Genomic DNA, 25070 nt, shown 5'->3' on the forward strand with positions numbered 1-25070 from the left:
CAAAGAGAGGCATTATTTCCTTCCAGCCTTGGGAAATCATTCCCACTGTAATATGTCAGGAAATAGTTATTATCTTCTAAGACTGGGATAGTGACAGAGCCTGGATTACAACTACTCTGGACTCATAGTCCTATGCTCAGACTATTAGGCTGCCATGATATTGCAGAGCTAGAGTTATTACCAATTATGTAGAACAAAATCATTACTAAGCGGATTTTAACTAGTGCCTAATTCATTGTTATCTTTCAGGGACACTTAAACACTCATTAGCTGAACTCATTCCATAGAAGCTTTACAAGAAGTAAAGCAAATTTTAGGGCAAAATCACAAGGTTTGAAAAAGGTGAGTTATTTAAGATGAAAAGATTTTCTGACTGCACCTGTTCAATACGAATGCGTTCCCTTTCCAAGCGTTCGCGTTCCATTCTCTCTCTCTCTAGTTTTTGCCTTTCAATTTCTAGGCGCTCTCTCTCTCTCTGTAAGCGTTCCCGTTCTTCCCGTTCACGAATTATTCTAATGCGTTCTCGCTCTCGACGCTCTCTTTCTGCAATCTCTCTTCGTCTACCAAAAATCAGTATTTAGAAATACTTAAATTATGCTAGCACTGTGTGAAAGAGAATAGCTTTTGAATTTGAATTTTTCCTTGAGGTTGTCAATTTTAACTTAACTCAATCTAAGTAGTTTTAATGTAATTGGAAAGAGAACTCAAAATAAAACTTTAAACAGATTCCAAGACTGTTACTTATTTATAAGACTGTCAGCTGAGCAGTCGAATTTTATATAGAGGAACTGCCTTTTACATGATTCCTGTTTAAATAAAAATCCCACTATAGTTAATAGCCCATTAATTAATTAACATGTTTAAAAGGAAATATTCTACATATATGAATTTACAAAACTACAACTTTTATCAACTCTTTTTGATAGAAAATTTCCCATTGTCTATTATATATTCTGTCTCCTAAAACAAGGCATATACTTTATTTTAATGACTCGGGATTATAACCAACAACATTAATTATACCAAGTGCTACATGTGACAAAATGATGCCCTAAAGGGCACTTATTCAGTGTTCACTGGCCCATTAACATATGGCTCCAGGTAACACGCTTTTTTGAGTCAAAGGTAGTTCAATCGTTTGTCCAACTGAATTAAGTTATTGTATTAGACTTCTAAAAGTGTTCTGTCATTTGCTCATTCTCAGGCAGTGTATAATTGTGTCTCTCAGTAGGTCTTCCTCCAGCAACCCAGTGGTTCTTTTGGGTCAGCAGTACTTCCACAGAAATCAGTGGGATATTCTTAATGATCATAACAACCATGGGGCTGCTACTAACATTTAGTGGATAAAGACCAAAGATTCCAAGTATCTCATGATGCATGGAATGATCAGGATAGTTCTACAGAACAACAGCTATGCAACACCCCTTATACCTTTCAAATGCCACAATGGACACTGATGTCATTAAAAAACAACCACCAAAAAAACCTTTGAAAAGTAACATCTGAGCCTAGAACTTAATTCCATTTTTAGTAAATGCTAGGCTTGTTTGCCTTGCTATAATTTTATAGACACTAAAAATTTCCAGTAATGTAACTGCATAAAGGAAAAATTATACTTTTTTGAGAATTTTACCAAGAGCTATTTACCACTTCAGAAATCGTAGTATCAACACCACTACTGGTATCTGACTCACCAATACAACACACCAGTATCTGCCTGTTCAAGTATCTGTCACATTCTCAATGACGCTAGAGTTGGGGTGCAAACACCTGACTATTCATTAAGGCTTCTTGAAGAATGATGCCTAAGCATTTATATCTAGAACATATATTTTAGTATAAATAAACTCTTCTTTATATTACATTTAGGGCATTATATTGACTCGAAATTATCTGTATAGGAAGGTATATTATGCATCAATTTCACTACAGGAAAATAAAGAAGGATTATGACTTTTTTTTTATTTATATGAATGGGGCATTGGTAAGAAAAGTTTGAAAATCATTGTTCTGTTAGCTCCCTACTCGCACTCTCTTTCCAACTGGTTGTCAGCTAAATAAAACAGAAAGCTAAGCACACTGCAATTTCACTAAAAACAGGGAAAATGCAAGGATTATTTCCTTTCAGTAAAACTGTGTGGCCATTGCTGTATTATCAAAGTTGCTATCTCAGGTAGTTCCTATATTCCTGTGAATGAACGAATGAAATCCTCTGGACAAGACGGGTTAACATTTGGAAAAATAAATTATAAAAACAAATTCACAAGATTATTTTAAGTAGCATCCATAAGTTGATAAACTGAAACATCACTACTAAAAATAGAAACATGTCAGTTTTCCAAATGTTATATTGTTTTAAAGAGAATGCTTATTTGTGATAGTCTGAGTACGATATGGCTCATAATATTCTTTCACTTGAGCACTAATCCAAAGACAATGAATTTGTGCTAAATTTGTAGTTAAAATTTCAACACTGTACATGTCTGAACAGCATATCCTACTTTGAAATAATCTCAAAATCATTTTTCCTTTATAGTCAGTTTTTTTTATGGCAGCATCTTTGGAGTAGAGGAAAGAGCATTGGACTTGGAGTCAGAAGACTTGGGTCTGAGTCCCGACTCTGCCACTCGTTAGCCAGGTGGCATTGGAAGAGTCATTTAGCCTCTCTGGGCCCCCATTTTTTTCTCCAATTGTAAAATGGGCATAACTAACCTACAGAACTGCTGAGTTGGAGACAACAGATGGAAAAGTACTTTGTAAACTGTAAAGTGCTATGCAAATTTAAGAAATCATCAGATCTTATTACACTTTAAAGTAGCAAACCATCTCCTATGGGAATACAGTTTCCAAAAATCTAGCTTATAACTACTGTTTAAAATGTAACCATTCTTACCTTCGAAGTTCCATTGCTCGCCGCAGCCTTTCAAAACGCACTAAATGTTCTCTCAATCTTTGTTCCTTCATCTTTTCAAAAGGCAAGATCTCTTTCCTTCTATAGTCTTTGTCCCTTTTTTTATCTAGACTAGCTCTCTCCTTTTCCTTGCTTCTTCCATGAATCTATGGGAAAAAAAATTATAAGAGGGAGTGGAAAGGTTAAAATAATTCGGGGTTTTATTTGGTTAGCCACTTAGGAAGCTCAAATGACTAACAGCATTTCCTTTGTGCGCATTTTCTAGCATGGCAGTATGCAAAGTGTCTACAGAGGCACAGAATTATGTTCTTTTGGAGACAGGTGAAACAGTATACAACATGCCTCCTGGGGACTTACTTTCTCATATCTTCCTCTTCTTGATGGCCTACAATGATCTCCTTTAGTTTGATCTAATATTACCATATGTCCTGGACTCTTTGAACCTAAAAAGAAAAAACGTTAGATAAACAAAAGTCTAAAAAAAATTAATTAATAATATATATAAAAATGCTCAATCTCAAGATAGCCAGATATTCACAAACTGATACATGTAAATAAATAAATAAATAAAAACCTACTGATTCTATGAGAATTTAAACTCAGTTTGTCAACTAGTTTGGTATGTTAACATTAATATGTTCAGTGATATCAAAAGTTCCTAACTCAATACTATTAATCAAGAACCCATTTTAAGTCAACCAGATTTAGAGACTTAGCTGGAAGAACACCAATGTTTCACAGGAGTAAAAAAGAAGACCGTTTTACTTAGTGCTCCTTTTCTACCACAGTAATGTCTAACAAGAAAATTTAAATATTTATCTGATCAAAACCTCAAGTTTTCCCTTCCACTGTAAAAATTAAGACAGAGAACATACGAGAAAGGGACTGAGAAGACAGACATAGAGCAAGCATACTTATTCGCTTCTTCTCTTCACTTTTCTTAATCGATTCCGAGGTTGGGCCACTTGCTCCGTTATCGTTCTTCTCATCTTTACTTTCTACTTTCTTAGTGTCCTTGCTTTCTTTTTTCTCAGACTTCTCAGATGATCTTTTTTCTTCTTTTTTGACAGACGCTTGTGTCCTACCGCATCATTCCAAAAAAGACAGCAGAATAAGAACTACTATATTAATGTACCAAAAAAGTCCATCTACTCATAAAAAAAAAATCCTTACTTGCTATTTCTGTCACTCATATTTTTTTTATCTCCAGAACTTCTTGAACTACTCTTTTCATCATTTTCTTTCTTCATTTCTTTCTTAGAAGGATCACCTTTTACCTGAAAGTTTTAAATCAGAAAAAAAAATACCTGAGTTTTAAAGTCACAATTTTATGATTCTAAGTGAGTTGATGACAGAAAATTTGGAATAGAGAATTATAACTTAAAAAAAGTAAAAAAAATATAAAAATGTATACACTTTTCAAAAACATTCCTATTTCTCTTTCTGCCAATGCTGAAGATCTTTAAGTTGAGAATTACTATGCATCAATGTAATCTCCCTTTGATAAACCGATCGGTGAGCTTACTTTTTCAACAGAAATCAGCTGTCCGTGCAGCTCAGTACGATGCAGATGTGCAATACACCTGGACACTTCTGTGCTTGAAGACATAGTTACAATGCCATAGCACTTCGCCCCAGGACTTCGAGCATTTGTAACTACCTTTGCACTTAGAACCTACAAAATGAGATGATACTTTAAAAAGTCTTACAACTTCACAATGACACATATTTATAAGTAGACCAAGCTTCAGAACTGAAGACTATTCACTTTAAAGGATACAGTCAGGATATATTAATTCAGGATAAAGAATAAAGTTAAAACATATATTCTTTGGTTTCTTCTTGTGATCACATCTACTTTTCCATAAATATTTAGTAAAACTTCAAGAGAACTTAAAGTGTCAAAAAAGCAATTTAACCTATCTTTTCTTTTTAGTTACATATATAGCCCAAATATCAATTGATCACATCAATGAAGTAATGGTACAGTTAAAGAGAGCAAGAAACTGGATTTAGAACAATATTTTCCTATCATTGGCCCAACCTGAATCACTTAGAGAAAAAATTAAAGATAATTTTCCAGATACTAGTGAGTGTTAACATTTTCCTACACTTCAAAAATTAGAAGAGAAACCAGTCATATGTTCTAAAGCTCACTTAAAAATAACCCTAAAACTTTAAAGACAATCTTCTCCATCTATATGCTTTCAAAATCTGCATCAATATAAAAATGACCAATGCCTTCAATTATGTAAGATTGATATTAAGAGGGAGAAGCAAAGCAAGGATGGAAGTATGAGGAGAAAAGTGACAGATAACAATCCAGCGCTGAATAAAGAGGAATAAAGACATAATGCCAGGAAGAGGTAAACAGGGAATATAAATTCCACAGTGGGGGCAGCTAGAAACCACGGGTTTTCATCTTAACCCTGCGAAATGTTTATTTGCCCCAAAGTTTACAAGTCCAAAACCTTGTTATTAAGTGGATGGAATCTTTAATATTAAGTTTAATAAATGTCAACATTAAAATATTGTTTTCACTTCTCTAATACTGAAAACAGAACAAGAACACATCATGAGTGATCACAGGACTAAATTCACAATGTTCTGTATCTGTGTTCTCTACCTGACATCTACAACAACTTGCTTTACACTCAGGTAACTCTCTTAGTTAAGCAGATAAAAACCTCCTAATAATCAACAATTTTTATTATTGTTTCATAGATTTTTGTAAGATTGATTAATGACTTATCAATATTGGTCATTAGTTTTATGCCTATTATATTTAAAGCCTTTCATGTGCATACAAAGTACAATGTACATGGTCCTTGCCCTCAAAGAGCTTACACAGGAGTACGTTAAATTTTACATACATGAAAAACTTAACAGAAAGCAGTGAATGCCCCAAAAGATACCGACGAATCACAGTTAAATGCAATAACTATTAATTTAGTGTTCTTTGACTACCACTTCCCTTCCTTTAGGTGTCTCCTTGAATACCAGAGAAAATTTTCCTCACGAATCAAGCATAGCAGAGCCTCTCTTCTCTCTTAAAAATCTGCATTCTTCCCTCACAGTACTTATGACATTTTTGATTAAAAATATATTGATATGTCCATCTACATATATATATATGCACACATTTTTCTTTTACCAGTTTTACATTTTTTTTTCTCTAACACTGGACTAGGGACACATTAACAAGGGACACATTAGTTTTTCCCCTGGTTATGATATCCTACTGCCTAATGGTAGACATTTATTTTCAAGATGATGAAATCAGCCTCAGCAATGTGCCAGACCTCATGCCAGGTGCTAAAAAAAAATCATGGTAAATAAAGCTCAGTTTCCTGTTGTAAGTGGGTTCAAGATTTAGAATACAAAGGTCCCTACGGCTCAAAGTAAAACTGAATGATGAAACATCATTTAATCCCTAAATCAATTCTATCATTACCACAGAAGTCAGTAATTATGCCTCGAACACTCCTAAGTCATACTAGAAATTAGAAAATGTTTATGAAACACCATTTCAAGTACAATCTGTTTCAAATGCAGACACTAGAAATATAGATAAAAAACGGAAAAAAGAATGTACCTTTCCATACTTGCCAAAGAGGTTCTTCAAGTCAGCAGCTTTGGTATTAGAAGAAAGTCCACTAACCCAGATATTTTTAGTTGAGCTTCCACTGCTACCACTAGTACTACTTGTACTTCCTAGGATAGATTTAATATCAGACATTTAAGTATCTTAATCAGAAATTTCTTTTTTTTTTTTTTCAAAATTATAAGGGACATAGCCCTTCAAAACTATAAAATACTTTCATTTAATTTTCATAGCATAACTTTATGGTATCAAAGTCCTTTGAATCTGTTATTAAAATCAAATATAACAGATAACATAACTAGTAAAGAAACAAATTTAACTATCTGGACACCTCCTATTCCATGAATTTAAAGCCAAAGTGGGTAAAAATATCAATTGCAAGTCTTAGATTTTTATTGTTGTTCTAGGAGTTTATAATTACTAAATACACACAACTAGGAAGCAGTCCTCCAAGAATGAACAGACTGCTTAATTGCCACATCTATTGTGGGATTTGCATCCTAAGAACTGGAGAAGAGGGAAAAGTTAGAGCAAGGAAAAAACTAGTGTCAAGAATTATGAACAAAGTGTTCTCAAGGATTTAAATTAAGTACAAAGACTAACCACCTAGTTCACCTTCATTCTCTATTAGAAAAAAAATCAGAGAAAATGGGAATTATATGCAGCTGGAGTATTCTTGTTTCAATAAGAAACAATCTTCTAAAATAAGATCACCACAAGCTTAACAACAGAGATCTCATAGTCATGTAGAACACAAGTAAATGTATATATGAGTCACTTTTGTACCATTTCAATGCATACATTAAGGCTTCATACAATTAAAGACCCATCTCTTAGGACACAGGCCTAGTCAATCCACCCTTTAGTGCTTTTCCTCAGTTGTGCCATGGTAAAAGGGAAATTTTCATTTATTTCCACTTTTAGAGAAACAGTGTATATAAGCTATTAAAGGAACCAAATTCCATAATCTCATGTTACTGCACATAGAAAACTGTAACATTTTCATTGCTTTTAAAAGAATGAAATGACATAAATGTTAAAACTCTTCTCATAGACTTAGGGGGAAAGGAGATCACATGCACTCAAATATTTTAAGTATTAATGGCTGATCATTTTCTGTTCTTAAGAAGAGCATTCATCAGAGGGTTTTACTTTATGCAGTGTTAACGAGAAGTTTGTGTATCTGTTTGATGTTACCAGTAACATTAGGGTCCAGGTACTTTACTAATTACAGAAAAGATACATTTTAGTAATAGGGGGAAAAGTACTATTTTACAAAGAACACTAAGCTTCTTAAAGGATACCATACAGAAAGCAATCAAGTATTGTACACCTTTACACTTAGAAGAGTTGAAAATTAAATGACTTTCCTATAGAAGACAACCATTAACCCAAAATAAGTCCAACTAGGAAGCAAATTCTGAAGAATTAAAATAAAATAAAATGTTTTGGCCATGTTAACAAAAGTTTGCCTTAATATAAAGCATGATTTGTTTTTAAAAGTGATTTATAGCATATTTCCTACTAGATAAAACAGGGAAAGAGTTGTATACAAATCACTGCAACTTAAGATTAAAACACTTCTGAAAATTATAATGTAAGCAAATGAAATAGCAATCAATATTCAGTACAGTTGCTTAGAGCACAATACATAAGTCTTTCCTATCAAATTGGTTTTTAACATATTCAGATCAGCTTACACACTAGGTAAAGAACAATGCTTCAATCAGAGTTTGCTGTAAACTAACTCCATGGTTACACAAAGACCAAACAATGTTTTTAGTCTATCAATAAAATTTTTAGGGACTAAATGTCAAAGGAAACACCAGGCAACTATTACTTTTTAATGAAAATGCGCTGTTACCATTAAAATAAATAGGGGGAAAAATCCATTACCTTTGTCATCTTTAGATGATGTCTTGCTGTCTTTAGATTCCTTGGAGGAGCTAAAGAAGCAAATCACCAGAAGAAAATTGAAAACAAAAAACAAAACAAAACAAATAGAACAGCTTGACATTGACTATTATTTAAAACTAGTCACACAAATTAACAATTCCAAAGGCCTAGATTAGGTTATTTGAATAAGTGATTCCCTCAGGATTCTTGCACTGATTTTCCCCAAGATGCCTGAAGATCTAGATTTTCTGACAATTTTATTCAGTGGATATATGGCCATCTTCTCCAGATTTCAGGACTGGGACTTGACTTCATTTTGTGTTCTTAGAACTGATAGTTGTTCATTAACCATCATCACAAGGATTTTTAAAAATAAAACACAAAAAAATTGTCAATTTGAAAAAAAAAAAAAAAACAAAAAACAAAAAACAACCAAAAAACCAAATATATGCTGACAATTCGACAATGCAATCAGTAGGACACACTGCATATTATGAAGATCTTGATATTTTTTTAAAAGTAACTTATGACGATCAAAAATATTATAGGCAGGATCATAAGACACTAATTACTGTACATGGTCTTGAAGCCACCCCCTTAATGTAGAGTGATCTTATTGAATGCTGGAATTCAGTATCGTAAAGAACTGACATAGAAAAACAAACCTCTTTGCTTGACCAGAGGCCCCAGTAGACGAGGGCCCTTTCTTCAAAGTATCCTTTTCTTTGTCTCCAGATTCTGCTTTCTTAGAACTTTCTCTGGCTTCCTTCTCGACAGGATCACCCTTCACGCAGTCTTCCTTCTTACCATCTTTATGGTTCGCATTCATCTCATAATCCTTGCTTTCCTTCTCCGGGCTCTGTGCAATGGCGTCCTGCCCATCTTTTGGCTTACTTGCTTCGGAATCTGTAATTTTCACATTTTTACCTGTTTCTAGGAGGTCATCACCATCAAAATCCAGAGTGATGGCATCTTCAGCCTGGATTGTGACCGAGATGTTGTCATCCTCAGCTTCTTTCACAGTCGCATTAGCTTCCATCTCTTCATGAGCTGTGTGATCAGCCTCAGCTAGGTTCCCTTCTGAAGGAAGAGGTTTAGATACTTCTTGTGTACCATCACCAGAACCTGCTATATCTAAGAGGATTTAACAGGAATAAATACGGCAAAACAAGAAGTTTAAACAATTTCATATTCATAAGCTAGAATAGGACCTAGAAAATATAAAGCCAGTTATTAGCACTGATGGAAGGTTAGAGGAAAAAAAACACAAGGGTATTAACTAACATAAACAATCCTTTACCCAGGATCACTTATTCTTCATGGAAAAAATGATCTCTATATACAAACACCAAACAACAACAGTGAGAGCGAGAAAATGGTTCCATCCTGAAGATACCAGTTCTTCGTTTCTGGTTATAATGGCAATAGAAGAGATTTTTTTCCTCCAAGGAATAGTGACAAGCATGCAGATTTGTTATTCAACGTTCTGATCATCTTGGTTTGACCCTTGTGACCTTCAGAACTCTCACTGTGACTTCTTGAAAGGCCACAGTCTGAAGATAGCAGTCTTCGAAGTAGTTCAGGGCCCCATCTTTTTCACTCTTCAATTCCTGGGTAGTCCAGAATCGTAGGGAATACTGCTATGGGAGGCTCCAAAGATGCTCCTGCTCCGTAACATTCAGGAACTTGGTTTTTCCAGTCTTCATCCTGTCCAGTTAGTCCGCAATTCCCATTTTCACAGATGTCTTGCATTCCCCCAAAATGGAAAGGCTTCGGGCATGTGAGATTTTCAGTCAGAAGCTTTACTTCATCATTGCTTCTAGGTTTCTCATTCTGCCTTGCTTAGAACCCTACTCCATGTCCTTTCTAGTCCAAAGTAGGATCCTTTAACTTCTGTCCAACAACTCTTCCAAAACCTCACAATGACCACAGGCATTACTAGTGTTGTGCCTGTAACTGTATTGGATGAGACAGTTCTAAACTGCTCAAACTGTCAGAAGACTATGAAAGTTTCTCTAAGCAGCAAAAAAGTCAGTTTCCCGGTCATTCATCATTTTTAGGACCAGTTGCAAAATTCATTATGAGTTATGTACTCAGACTCTGTAAGCACGTATGAGTTACTGCAGTGTCAGTCTTAAAGATGTACTCAACTTACCGTATGTTGGAAGTTATTTTAAAGATAAAATTAAATGTGTTAAGTTAAAAAATGGCATTGTACACTACAGTAACTGATATGTACTATCAAATTAGAATATATTTTAAGTGTTCAAAAAAATTAAAACCAATCATAATTAAATCAATGTTAACAATTCACTAGTTGATAAATTTGAAAATAAACTCATTTCAAAAATAAAATTTCAAATAAGGAATGCTGTATTTCCACATAATTTAGTTTTTTTCTAAATGTCTAATTTTTAAGCTCTACTTAGCATCAAACATACCTTTCTCATTTTCTTCTTCCTCACCATCCTGAAATTCAAAGAATAATCAAATGTAAAAAAAAAAAAGTAACATAAAATCAGATTTTAGTAGTAGTGCAAAATCAGTTACGTTAAATTGATGGATAATTTACTAATATTAATGAAGGATGCTTGTCACTAACAAATAAATAGGATATTCCAATAAAAACCAGAGTCCATTTACAGCACATGTCTAGTATATGCAATTCTAGGAGAAACAGGCAAACTGTCAATTAGATCAACAAACTAGCCTATTTAGTTTTACTCAAAACGAGGTTATAGAACCCAAACCTAACTCATCTCAAAGAACTGCCAATGAAAGGACTGACCTAATTACTCTGAATGCACAATAAACAAAACAACCAAGTGACTACATCCTTTTTAAGCATCTCAGACATGAGAAAGCCGACTAGTTGTCACTTTCAAATCATTCATTATTTTTATCTGTTTAAAATGAATTAAAAGCTATCACACATATGTGGGTGGCTAGCCAATTAAAAATGATATTTTTGTTATAGTTATAAAAGAAATAATTCATTCCTTTTTCAAAACAGTGTTTTAATTTTAAAATATCTGCTATTGTCACTTAATTGAAAATTAAGCATGTGTGAATTTGAAAACAGCAATGTCACAAAGTTTCTTTACCAAGCAAACCCTGCAAAAATCACTAAGTAATCACACCAAGATAGAAACATTTTCCCAAATCATAAAGGACAAGTAATATGCATTATAATCTAAAGCAGAAAAAAAACTTTAAGGAATATTTTAACTTTTAGTATAATTTTAAGTAGATTGATTTAAGTTAGGTGGTATGAAACCTGGTGTGACATTACCAAATAAGCCTTAGAGCAGTGATTCTCAAACATAAGCATGTACCAGAGTCCCCTGGAAGGCTCAGTTAAAACAGATTACTGGGGATCAGCCACAGTGTGTCTAGTTCAGAATGTCTGGAGTGAGCCCTGAGAGTGTATACCTCTACCAAGTTTCCAGGTCATGCTCACGCTGCTGGTCCAGAGAGGACACTTTGAAAACTACTGTCTTAGAGTGCCAGCTGAGCAGTCAAAGAAGACTTAAAGCAAAATTGAAAGAGAAATGAAACTTTAAATGGCAGTTTAAACACTTTAGACTCATGTAACACGATTTTAGATTCATATAAAATCATGTATTCCATAAAAATGTCAAATATTTTACTACATGCTCAAAGTTAGGTATGGATAACAATCATATTTGTAAAAAATAATCTTAAATGTTTTGACCCTGTTAACATTAAGTATCCCAAAAAGGGAATGACTCATAATTTTAGTCACTAAAACAACATGAAGAAAAGTACACTTGAATTCTAAGCCACAAGCTTAAGATAGTAAAACAGCCTAGAAAAAGTTAATCACTGACTCATAGCAATGTCAATCAAATTATTCTACAAGTCTGCTAATTTATACTGTAAAGAATTTTGTTGTATGGAATTTACTTTTAATCATTATACCCCTAACCTAGTGTCTGGAAAGGAAAGAAAAGGGGCCTTGCTTGGATGGAGTGGTAAGGTGGCAACAGCACGAGAGGATGAGTCATGTGCCAATTATGGATCAATCTTTTATTCTAAAATTTTAATTCAGTAATTTACTTTGAAGGGAAAAGTAAGCTGGGACACCTTAGCTTATAGTTAAAAGTAGAACAAATGAATTTGAAGAATGCAGCCTAACTTTCCTTTATCTACCTGTGATGCCAACGAAACATCACTTTCCAGTGATTCTTTTAGAGTTACAACCTTGATAAGTTCAAGCAAAGATGTCCAAATTATTTGCTATTTTTATGAGTATACTTACGAGTATCAGGTAAAAAACATTTTTTTGTTACTGTCCCTGCTTATTAAAAATGTTGTTACTAGTTGCCAAATTAACTGCTAGGATTCTCCTTACTTTGTGGATGAATTTTTAGACATTTTTCTTAATAATTCAACATGTCTTCTGAGGGCTCTCATAACCTAAGTTTCTCTGCATAATGATTACACTGGCCTAATTACATATACTTATATGCCCTAGGAAAAAAGGACTTGACCCAGCTTCTAGTAAACAAAACTGATTACAATGAGGTGAAGCATAAAAACAACTAAGGCTATGGCACGCCGTTAGCCTACTAGTTAAGATACTGGTTAACAGGTCTGCATCCCATAAGGAAGTGCCTGGGTGGATCTCCGACTCCAGTTTTCAGCTAATGCAGATCCTGGGGAGGCACCAGCAGTGACTCAGGTAATCAGGTTCCTGTTACCCATGTGGAAGACCTGGATTGAATTCCCAGCTCCCCTTGGCTATTTCGGCCATATGGGGAGCAAACCAGCAGACAAGAGTTCACTGTTTCTCTGCCTCTCAAATAAACAATAAATGATGGTTATAGGAAAGATGAACCACATTTAAGTGCATATTTGTACAGTAAACATAGTACTAATAAGGAAGACTAAAAAAAGTCCTAAATAAGCCCCCAAAATCATTCCAATAAGCAAACTAAGCAGGAAATACAAAGACAACAACAAATTTTTTGTCTAAATATATTATGTACAGACACGATACGCAACTTATTTGAAAATTCCTACCCACTGAAAAAGATTTTTACTAGAATGAATAATATAGTAAATAAGTAAATATTGTGAAGCAATAACTTATTAAATGTAAACCACACTTTACATTTACTGTAAAGCATCCTTTTAAGGTCACCACTTGAGTTTATCTAGGAAAAATATTTGACATGAAAATAAAACAATTGCTCTTTGGGACAAACACTCATGTTCTCTGCAGTGGAATGTACAACCCTTAGTCAAACGCTAAAAACTCTTTTAAGTTCTTCTATTTTCATTTCATCTTAGGGACATCAGTGACTGCCAAGATACAGATAAACCTGGGACTAATTTTCAATCAACCAAGTGTTTATTACAAACTTGCAATATATGTACATGTGTGGATTACATAAAAGACCTCCTTTCCTCTGACTGTGGTGTGCATGATGTGTTCAGCAGGTGTCCTGGGGGAGGTATTTAGCCCAGAGGTTCAGACACCCATAGTCCCACAGCAGAGTGCCTACGTTCAATTCCCAGCTCGGGATCCTGACTCCAGCTTCTTCTAATGGGAATCCAGAGAAGTAACAGCAGTGGTTCAAATGATTGGGTTTCTGCCACCCACACGGCCGACCTAAACTGACCTCCCAGATCCTGGCTTCAGTCTGGCCAGGTCCTGGCCACTGTAGGCATTTGCAGAGGGAACCAGTGATACAGAATTCTCCCTCTCTTTCTCTGCCTCTTAAACTAAAAAAGTTTTAATAGATAAGACTTTCAAAATAAGCTTAAATCACAAACCATCTGCTATCTGACAATATAAATGACATGGGGAATTAAAAAAAATTCTTAACACATAATAAGCACAACAAATATTTTTTAATATTTTAAAATTTTAAAATTTCATTATTTCCATCTACTTTAAAGGCAGAGTGACAGAGATTTCCCATTTACTGGTTCACTCCCCAGATGCCTGCACACATTCATTAGCAGGAAGCTGGATAGGAAGCAGAGGAGCCAGGACTCAAATTGGCACTCTGGTATGGTTTAACCTGCTATGCCACAATGCCCACCTCAGCACTCAATAAATATTTGTCAAATGTATTTCCTGAATAAATTTAGTGTTAAGACACTGCTATCTTTAGCTAAAGACTGAAAGAAGTGCTCATTTTTATATATATGAAGGAGTTAACATAAGTACAAAAGAACTTACAAAACATTTGCTAGGGTGATTTTTTGTGGGTGTGAAAATAATACTACAGTAGGCATCATAATTCCTATGTGTTTATCCTGTCCTTACCACGGAAACAGTTCTACTCTTTGGTATGTCATCTATCTAGATGAATTTTACCTATGTAACAGAGATCACATGTGATCTGTATAAGATATATCAGGGATTAAAATAACAGGTACAAAAAGTCCTCTGTAATGAGTAAAGCACTCCAGAGGAGACAGGAATTAGAGAAAGCTTTATGGAGAAGACAGTGGTAAATTTTGGCTTTCATAGGTATATACATTTTATATGACAAAAAAAAGAAGACACCCAGGTTAACGAAATGTTAGACACAAAGGAAAGTAGAATATAAACGTCACAACAAGAGAAGATTGAAGAGGTTCTTGAGACTAGAAGGAACTTCTAAGAATCAAAGCATTAGTAGAAAAATTTGAAGAAAAACTTTCATAAAATACTTAACTGCCAACCTCAAGCTAGTAAAACAACACTACAAATAATCATTAATTACATATATACCATGTGCCATGATCTGTAGGAATTATAATGTTCACTGTAATTGGCTAAGAGAATCTGTCCCAAATCATCATATTGTGATTAACTTAAAGAAACAGAACATGGACTAAATTCTATGTAGTATAGCAAACTACCTAGAAGCTAATGCCTAAAAATTCAAGCTTCAAGTAAAAGCCTGAGCGCTTGTTTTTTTTTTTTTTTTTTTTAATAAGATTTACTTACTTACTTATTTATTTATTTTGAAAGGCAGAGTTGGGGTGGAGGAGACAGAGAAAGGGAAAAACAGAAAGAGATTTTCCATTCACTGATTCACTCCCCAAATGATCACGAAGCCAGGACATCTAGGTATCCCACATGGGTGGCAGGGGACCTAAGCACTTGGGCCATATCCCACTGCCTTCCCAGGGTCACTAGCATAGCGCTGGATCAGAAGCAGGGCAGCCAGGACTCAAACCAGTGCTGATACAGGATGCTGGCATTGCAGGTGGGGCTCAGTTCACCACACCACAAAGCTCGGCCCCCATGCAAATATTTTAATTAGATGATTTTTAAAACTTTTTGTCTGCAAATAATCACAGACTCAAGAACCTGCTGATTTTATCATTAAAAGCCATACCTAAATGTTGAAAATAAACGTAAACAAATCAACCTGAATATGTATTAGTTGGTGATATAATCATACAGAGCACAACTAATCTCTTCATCCCTTGAGGCATACATTCTTATGACAAACATAACTGAGAAAAAATATTTTCAGTAATCATATTGGTGCTGGTATTGGTAGTGAGATAAGGAAATGATTAAGATAAGGGAAATGATTAACTTGAAAAAGTACCCAAATGAACCAAAAATCAATTTTATCTTAAAAGTCAAAACAAAGAACAAAACATTCCAATATATTCTCTAGAAGTATACATTAAAAAGACCTAGAAACCACAAATAATTCAGTAACAGTGAACACGCCTACCACCCAGATTGACGTCCTGAAGTCCCATTTACCACTAAAAGGAAAAAACAGCTAATTATATAGGTCTGCAGCAGGACATGGAACATCTTTACAGAGCAGAAAGCAAAGACTCAAAGACCACTGGGGTCATGTCAAAAGGACTTAGAGTCAACTTGAAGAGGCTTTCTCACTAGCCATATATGGGACAATTTAATCATTAACAAGGATAATAGCAATGAACCAAAATACATTAAATAGTCAAATCCATGAGTTCAGAATGAATCTAAGGGAAAGGAAAAATTTTAAACTCACTGGTTACTTTTAGAGATGCTAGAGAACCAGCTCATTATTCTAAAAATTGGCAACTAAAATTAAAGAATCAAACATACATCCTAGCTTTCCTCTGTAAGTGGGAAAACAAATAGTAGATGAAGAATTTCTCTTTCTAGAAATATTCCAGCTAATAAAGAAGAAATGATGTGATTAGAATGTCAAAATTTTGCAGCTCCTAATGGGGTAAAGCTCATCAATGACTAGAATCAACACAAAACTATTCAACCAGATATTATGAGCATTCAAATGAAGAATACAATCCTACCTAAAAAGTATTATGTGTTATGATGGGGGGATCTGATATCTTAATCTGACACTAAGCCCCTTGATCCTGTAACCGACTTACCAATTTACAGAAAGTAACAGTATATAAGTGAATCTGTGGAATGGCACCACAGGAAAATCTAGACTTTAGAAGCAAAATCTAGACTTTAGAAGCTCTACAGCAGGAGTTGGCAAACAATACCAAATGCCCATTTTTGTAAATATTTGTAGAAACATAGCCATGCCCATTCATTTACATATTGTCTACAGCTGCTTTCACACTACAGAAGAAGAGCTGAATAGCTGTGACATAGCAAAAACAAAGATAACTCTTTAAAAAACACTGCAAACCCTGCTCTATAAACAACTCAATTCTTTCAAGAATTAAAATTGTGTGTGTATGTGTGTGTGTTGGGGGGGAGGTTGAGGAGCTAATAAACACTTTAATCAGTCACAATATGTAGATCTTATTTCTATCTGGATTCAAACAATACCTACAAAGGGAAAAATCAGCAGACAGTAGAACATTTAAACACTGACTTAATGATGTTAATAGTTCTCTTTTAGTGGCACATACTGAAATTTTCCAAGTAAAACACAGATGGATTGATTCAAAATAATGCAGAAAAGGAAAGAGACAGAGGTATAGGGGAAATAAGACTGGTTATGAGTTGATAATATCAGAAACTGGGTGATGGCACTACTATATTCAGAGTAACATACTCTGTAAGCCTGTTTAAAATCATTAACGCATGGTGAAACCGAAGTATCGTTTATAGATTTCTAGATGTTCCACCATACATTATTTAGAAAGAGAAAAAGGTCACTTTACTTAAAGGAAATTTCTCTGAAATTTTAAATTCCCTGTCCTCTGAAGAGAAATAAATATTCTTTCACTATCAGGAAGAAATACAAGCAAGGCTATCTTTAGCCCCCAAAATGTATGAAAATGAGAAAATGCACCCATTCATTTCTTAAGATGCTTTATTTCTATAGGTTAAGAAAAAGTTTGTAATAAATAACCTATTATTGGGGCCAGCACTGTGGCGTAGAAGGTTAAGCCTCCATCTGCGACACTGGCATCCCATATGGGGGCTGGTCAAGACTCAGCTGCTCCACTTCTGATCCAGCTCCTTGCTAATGCACCTGGAAAGCAGCAGAAGATGGCCCAACTCCTAGGGCCTCTGTACCTACATGGGAGACCCAGAGGAAGTTCTGGGCTCCTGGCTTTGGCCTGGCCCAGTCCTGGCCACTGAGTCCATTTGGGGAGTAAACCCGCAGATGACGATCTCTCTCTCTTTCTTTTTATTCTCCTCCTTTCTCTGTAACTCTGCCTTTCAAATAAATAAAAAATAAATAAATCTTTAAAAATAAATAGATACCTAAATAATCAATTTTGTAAATGAGAGATCCTTCAATCCAGTATTTCCACAACTCATAGCCTGCAAGAATATAGGAGTAGCCCTTGATCCAACTGAAAAAGCTAGTTGCCCAAGGATATGAAGAGTTCAATTCCAACTATCTGCAAATCAGTAATCTAGAAAGGTTATTTATTCAATTTAAGGGTCAATCTTCCTAATGTATTCTTTAGTACTAAGGAATGAATGAACTTAGGGATAGGATGTTGGACAGGCCTAATCGCTATCACAGTCCTAACATTTCCTTTCTGAATATTCTAAATGGCCAAAAACAAGTTTCTCCCCTTGCAATAAAAACTGAGTGCATTTCACAGGCAAGAGAGGCAAAGAAGGCATCACTGGGGCAACTCAGTCCATAAATAGGAGCCTCTCTAAAGGTTCCAGTGAGGAAGTAACAGACCTTAGACCATTATTCTGAAGCCCAGCAAACCAGGGAACCTCTCTTTCTATTGGAAAATGAGCCATTTAAAGGTTGTACATGAATAAGGGGTTCTTGAATATAGTTATGAAAAAAAGACAAAGCATATTTTTAAACTACAGAAACTGAGCATCTGACAATCATGTGTTAAGATATATACTATGAATATCACATATAACAAAACCAAATTTTATCATGAAGTACAGTTGTTTTCCATATGGACACAGTGAGTAAGTTTCTAGAACACAGAATTAAAGGATATTAATGTGTTTAAACTATTTGTTTTACACCAAAGTGACACAAAAAAATAAGGGAGAATGTAAACTTCTCATAAGATTGGTAACCAGAGTTATCTTTTACAGAAAGGGTAATTTTTAATTCTGAAAATGGCAGAAACCTCATAATAATTCCAAATATCTTTATAGCAACAATAATTTCAGCTATTTATTGGCAACAATAATTTCAACTATTTGCTAATAATTTTAAGTATTTTGTATACACCATACATATATAACCCAGTATTAAATTTAAGGCAATTTTATGAATTAAAAATTATGACATCAAAATAAGATTCCTTTTCCAAGCCCTTCCACCCACAATATCAGATTCATAGGACCAAATGAAAACTTACTTGGGCTGTTAGAAAGGTATCATCTTCACCTTCTTGAGCTTCAATTTCCTAAGTAAAAGGGTATACAATAGCTTTGCTTTACAAAGTATCTGGGTAAAATGAGAATGCTTTTATGTTTATACCTGATAACATCTGCCTTGTGGGCACAGTGTCTACAGCAGTGTAGGTACTAAATCAATGCTTAAGAATTTAAACTGTATGTTTTATGCCAACATAAAACATTAGTCATGTTAGTAGAGAATTAGAGGAATCTTCCCTGAGCCCCTCATTTATTAGGCTAGGTAGAAGGGGAAGTGTTTGAAGCATAAATACTAACAAGCACTGATTCCCTGAACAATGGTTTTCTTATGATGTAATAACCTCCTTCAAAGCAGGACAGCTTGCTTTTTAAAGAAAAATTTCAAAAACTATCTGCTTTAAAACTAACCTTTTTAAAAATCAAAAAATTTAAAAATTAAACTTTCATTCGTGTTTTCCCCACCCTTTGATAATAACCAAAGAAATGCAAATTAAAGTAGCTTTTTCATACCTTCTAAAGTAGCCTAGGGGAAAAGACAACCTCCCCACCAAGGAATGCTGCGAGGTCTGAGTGAAATTAATACACTCATTCAAAATAGGGTAGAACTTAAATGTCCAAAATTAAAGGAGTTGCTATCAGACAAATGGAAAGCAGTCTCATAAATTAGGTATAACACACAGATCATGAAGTCATTATGACATGTTATATGAAAATAGAATTTAGAATAAATCGCAGCTTCCAGTCTAACAACTGTGTAAAAATATACATGTATGTGAGGTAAGAAAAAATTTAAGATTTCCTTAGGTGGTAAGATTCTGAGTGATTTATAAGTAACTTTAAATATATACTTCAAAAATATCCTGAGATTTCCAAACTGAACCAGGAAAAAAACCTTTTTTTTTTTTAACTATTTAAAACTTAATTTTATGGGTGTCATGTGTTTAAAAAACTGGCTAAAAGGGCCGGCTCTGTGGCATAGCAGGTTAAGCCACCACCTGCAGTGCCGGCATCCTATATGGGTGCCAGTTCAAGTCCTGGCTGCTCCACTTCCAATCCAGCTCTCTGCTATGGCCTGGGAAAGTAGTAGAGGATGGCCTAAATCCTTGGGCCCTGCACCTGCATGGGAGACCCAGAAGAGGCTTCTGGCTCCTGGCTTCAGACTGGCACATCTCTGGCTGTTGTGGCTAACTGGGGAGTGAACCAGTGGATGGAAGACCTCTCTCTCTGCCTCTCCTTCTCTTTCTGTGTAACTCTGACTTTCAAGTAAATAAATAAATCTTAAAAAAAAAAAAAAAAAAAACTGGCTAAAGACCTGACTTTCGATGTCCTCTTTTTCTATATCTTCTATTGCTTCTGCCTCTATTAATTCATGAGCTCTCTTGTTCTCTTCTGTAGAAAGTAACTCCTTGGAATGGACATTTTCTTCTTCATTTTCACCAAATTCTTCAGAGTCCTTTAGTTCATCATTTCCATCTTGTTCATGTGCCTCTTGATTCTCCAATTCACAGTCCTTTTAATGGTAAGAAAATTTGGTACAACCAGAGGCAAAGTAGTATATAGGCTATCCATCAAACATTTTTTGGTAATTTACATCTCTGTGTCAAATTTGATCATATTTTGATATTATTCCCAAAGTCAAAGTTCAACCATTTCACCTTACATATTAACTGTGTCTTTAAAAAGAGGAGTCTAATACCAAGATCATTAAACCAAGAATTTTAGTATCTCTCACACTGAAATGCATACTAATTGAGATGTTCTGTGCACACTGTTAAGAGTGGCTTTAAAGTCAAGCTATTTAAATGTTTACCAAGCCACATTCTAGGAACTGTCCAGATGATATGCCTTCAAAGAAATAATTTGAGCCGGCGCCGTGGCTCAATAGGCTAATCCTCCACCTTGCGGCGCCGGCACACCGGGTTCTAGTCCCGGTCGGGGCGCCGGATTCTGTCCCGGTTGCCCCTCTTCCAGGCCAGCTCTCTGCTATGGCCAGGGAGTGCAGTGGAGGATGGCCCAGGTGCTTGGGCCCTGCACCCCATGGGAGACCAGGAAAAGCACCTGGATCCTGGCTCCTGCCATCGGATCAGCGCGGTGCGCCAGCTGCAGCGGCGGCCATTGGAGGGTGAACCAACGGCAAAGGAAGACCTTTCTCTCTCTGTCTCTCTCTCTCACTGTCCACTCTGCCTGTCAAAAATAAAAAAAAAAAAAAAAAGAAAGAAATAATTTGATTGCTCCACGTGCCACAGTTTGATTTAACTGGAAGACCCTGGAAATCTTAGATGTCAAAACAAGGTTTATTTCTATTTCATAATAAGGAATGAATGTTCAACTGCTTTATCAACATCTGTTCTTGAAAAACATGCAACTAAGTAATTTACATGTATTTGTTTTGAAATATCTCACTGTGCTACAGGGGAACTTAAGTTGGAATCTGTCCTAACAAGGTCTGTGTACCCTAAAAGTTCATAGATACATAATTCTTCAGTGTTAACAAAGCAGCAATCTGCTTGGCTAGACAAAGGGCTAAAAGCAATAAGCATTGCCTTCCTCCGTTCCTATTCTTAAAGTAAAACCAACAAAAGATTTCTGGGTTAAAAGGGGAAAAGGGCAGGGGCAGGACTAACACAGCTGAATTGCAGTGAAGGAACAGAAATTTCTGTAGGGAGGCAGGCACAGAAGGAAAATGACTGTTTTGGAATGTGGAGTGCTTGAGGTAGTGGGACATCTCTGCTTTGACCAACCTCGTCAAAATATGAGTGGAAGTTGCAAATGGAATTAGGTGGTTGCATGATGGTAAAGGAAGTGCGAAAAAGAGCAAAGAAGCCTCTGAGGGAACTTCACTCGCCCTCAAGTGCCAATGTAATCATTCTCCTCACTTATCCACAGAGCAATTTCCATACTATTCAAACATTTAGGCAATAAGTGGTATTTACCCACCACTGTCATTTAATTCCAAAATTACTGATTCTGGGAGACAAAGAAAACATATTCACTGAATTCCAGTCCAATATATCACAAATGCTGATACTTCCAAAGTGGAAAAAGAAATATAAACCAAAGATATATGTAAGCAGGATTTTTAAAACCAGTTCCTTTGCTGTTCTAGACATTATCACAGGGTTCATTTGATAATAACACAAAGGCATATTTGAGCACAGGTAAGAGACAGTACTATTATTTTTCTGAATAGATCTGTCTCTTTATAACATTTCAAATGACTAACATTTTTATAAATGGAAAGAAAGTTAGACATTTGAAAATTAAAGGACTTTTTACTAAGTCCCAGTGTTTTTCCAGCTTCTGGGTAACTTTTGCTTAATCACACATTGACTAGTGAAGACAACTGAAGAAAGTAAGAACAGCAAAGGCACAAACTGATAGGAGAAAACAGGACAAGGGTAACAGAACACCCAAAGGGTCAAACAAAATCTGACTGATTCTAGACATGCAAATCATTAATTTGAATGGATTCTTAGAAAAATATTTCCTAAAACTATATGCTTTCAGGGTTGACTCCTTAACCAAACACTTCTTTCTCTCCAAGCCTTGCCTCCAAGTATGGGCTGTGTGCTGTGTTGTGGAAGATCCGTGTGTAGACTGCAGAGAGGGAAAAGTTAAGAGGTAGGAGAAAAGAGCAGCTGAGTGGACATGAGCTGACTTCATGGTGGGGCACACAGACACATCCAGAGACATAATGACAATACGGACTAACTGCACAGAAAAACCAAATATATGTGGGTATAAATGTATATTATTTTAAGAGGAGCTGTGTTCATTAAATAATTCCTGTAAATACCACAATACTTAAGACCTAACAATGAGTAAGTAGATCACTTTTCATTAAAGTGAAGACAAAACAAATAAAAACTTCAACTACCATTTAAAATAATGTTTCTATTTCTATTGTACATAGAATTGCCACAGACCCAATTAAAGTTACATACTTTTTCTGGCTGGTAAATTTTGAAGCACATTCCTTTTCAGCCAAAAAAAGACCTGGCTTAATTATCTTTAAAGGAGCAAAACAAATTTCTTAATTTGATTCTTAACAAGTAACAACACAATAGTAATTTTCTCTCTTCATTTTAAAGTCTACATTAATCTAAGTTTTGTATATTATGTACAAACTCCAAATGCAATAAACAGATTACAAATCACCAGTATCTTTCACAATGTTCTTTTGATCTCGAATTAACATATTAAATTGTCCTTTAACTATTCCTCTGGATTCTGTGCCTCAGATTTCTAAGCAAAGGCCTGTTTCACTTAACTAAATTAAAAGCAATTGTGTTTCTCAATTATGAGAGTTAATTAGATTGACAATATCACTAAATATATAGTTTACATACTTCAGTGTCTTGTTCAAATGAAATGCAGAAAATTCATCATGCAAAATGCTAATCTCAACATAAAGGTCTTAACCTGAATAATTAACATTTTACCTTGACAAAAGCATCATCTTCCACAGAAGCATCTCCACCCAACTCATCTGATTCCTGTTTTTTACCTGTGGAAGAAGGAAAATGGGTTAACAATCAATATTTTATTTCTTTAAAAGCAAAATAACATTCAGTTTACCCTGCAGTATCTCTTCACTCCCAAATCCACTAATGCCAACTGCTAATCAACCACCTGGACTTGGCTGTCCCAAACAACGTCAACAACAAAACCTCACGAACAATGGCATACTGTTTGTGTGGAAATATACTGTGCAAATAATCCTACATATCAACCCATCATCTTAACTGACTTGACAAATATGCTACATTTTCTTTAAACCACTTGAAGTCTCTTTCTTCAATTGTCTCAGGAGCAGCAGTACCTTTCAATGGCATTCTACTAACCATAAACATATATACACATAACCAGTCACCTAATAGCTGGATTCAAGACTTATATCCCCACAAAGCCTTTGCTAAGTTCTCCACAACAAGCTTTCTCTTAAATAACAATTCTCATACTTTTAATTTGCATCTTACAATACAATTCATCACTTAATTATGCATTGCCTTGTACTTTGTTCAAGTACATCCTGCCTCCCCATGGAGATAAGAAATTCCTGAAGTACAGCGACTACTTCTATAGTAGTCTTTTATTTGTCCAAAAACCTAAGTATAAATAGCACTGGTCACTTAACATGATGACTGATTTAAAGTAAGCAGAAATTGCTGTGGAGTGGAAGCTGCTAATAGCTTCCAGACAGCCTAGAGACTTTCTCTGCCCATCTCATCTTGAACACTTTACAAATTGGTGGCTGGAACTTTAAAAATGTTTTCCACATTAAAAAAAAAAAAAAAAAAAGCTTTCCACACGGCCAGTGCTAAAAATTTATTATATTTTCAGTCTAGTTCACAAAAACCTACTTTAAAATCCATAATGTATCAGAAGACTGTAAAACACAGGTGCTAGAACGTTTGTACTTAAATGTTTTTCATTTCTTTTGAAATGTGAACAGAGGCCAACTTATGAGCTTTTCTCTGGCCCTGCAGCAGGCCCTGGCAGTGTGACCACTGAGCTCAAGCCTGGGGTGGAGGTGGGGAGGATCAGCTGCAGGGTACCTGAAGAAGGCTACCGTGCTTCTCTCTCCCCGGTCTCCTCCCCAGCCCCTGTCTGTTTTAACTACTCCCAATGTGAAATCCTTCCCATGAATAAGAGATAAAAGTGCAGCAAGACACGGGTCTGTGTAGGGACGTGAAAACACGGTGGACATTTTCCTTTTACCCTGGAAGTACATGAAGGCTCAAGAGAATCAAATGAGTGATGAAGCGCAGCACATATCATGGTATGAATTTCCTACTTAAAATATTGGTGTTTTTATTTTAGGGAAAACACAAGTTTTGGTTTACTATGGTCTCTTAGATAAAAGTATATATCCTTCTAAT

At 35.3% G+C, this 25070-nt stretch overlaps 1 protein-coding gene and 1 long non-coding RNA gene across 16 annotated transcripts in view; one reads left to right on the forward strand and one right to left on the reverse strand.

Annotated features, from left to right (window-relative positions):
• Positions 1–25070, reverse strand: part of SLTM (SAFB like transcription modulator) — a 68972-nt gene that overhangs the window by 31418 nt on the left and 12484 nt on the right. For 4 of the 14 annotated variants that reach the window (XM_051821937.2, XM_051821935.2, XM_051821939.2 and 1 more), the window contains exons 3-15: positions 23631–23695; positions 20501–20698; positions 19170–19217; positions 10853–10880; positions 9077–9545; positions 8412–8461; positions 6507–6625; positions 4437–4586; positions 4085–4188; positions 3826–3992; positions 3269–3354; positions 2894–3057; positions 380–560 (exon numbers count right to left, since the gene is read on the reverse strand). In XM_051821937.2, coding sequence (XP_051677897.1) covers positions 380–560; positions 2894–3057; positions 3269–3354; positions 3826–3992; positions 4085–4188; positions 4437–4586; positions 6507–6625; positions 8412–8461; positions 9077–9545; positions 10853–10880; positions 19170–19217; positions 20501–20698; positions 23631–23695 — 1829 coding nt within the window. The remainder of the gene's footprint in view (positions 1–379; positions 561–2893; positions 3058–3268; positions 3355–3825; positions 3993–4084; positions 4189–4436; positions 4587–6506; positions 6626–8411; positions 8462–9076; positions 9546–10852; positions 10881–19169; positions 19218–20500; positions 20699–23630; positions 23696–25070) is intronic. The other 10 variants (XM_051821936.2, XM_070054293.1, XM_051821940.2 and 7 more) reach the window with 8 other exon arrangements.
• LOC138844695 (uncharacterized) overlaps positions 1–25070 on the forward strand; it is a 29122-nt gene that overhangs the window by 435 nt on the left and 3617 nt on the right. The window contains exon 2 of one of the 2 annotated variants that reach the window (XR_011380923.1): positions 250–342. This is a non-coding gene — a long non-coding RNA (uncharacterized lncRNA). Of the gene's footprint in view, positions 1–249; positions 423–25070 lie in introns of those variants that run through there. The other variant, XR_011380922.1, reaches the window with a different exon arrangement.

Source organism: Oryctolagus cuniculus, chromosome 12, assembly GCF_964237555.1.
Source record: "Oryctolagus cuniculus chromosome 12, mOryCun1.1, whole genome shotgun sequence".
Classification (NCBI taxonomy): domain Eukaryota; kingdom Metazoa; phylum Chordata; class Mammalia; order Lagomorpha; family Leporidae; genus Oryctolagus; species Oryctolagus cuniculus.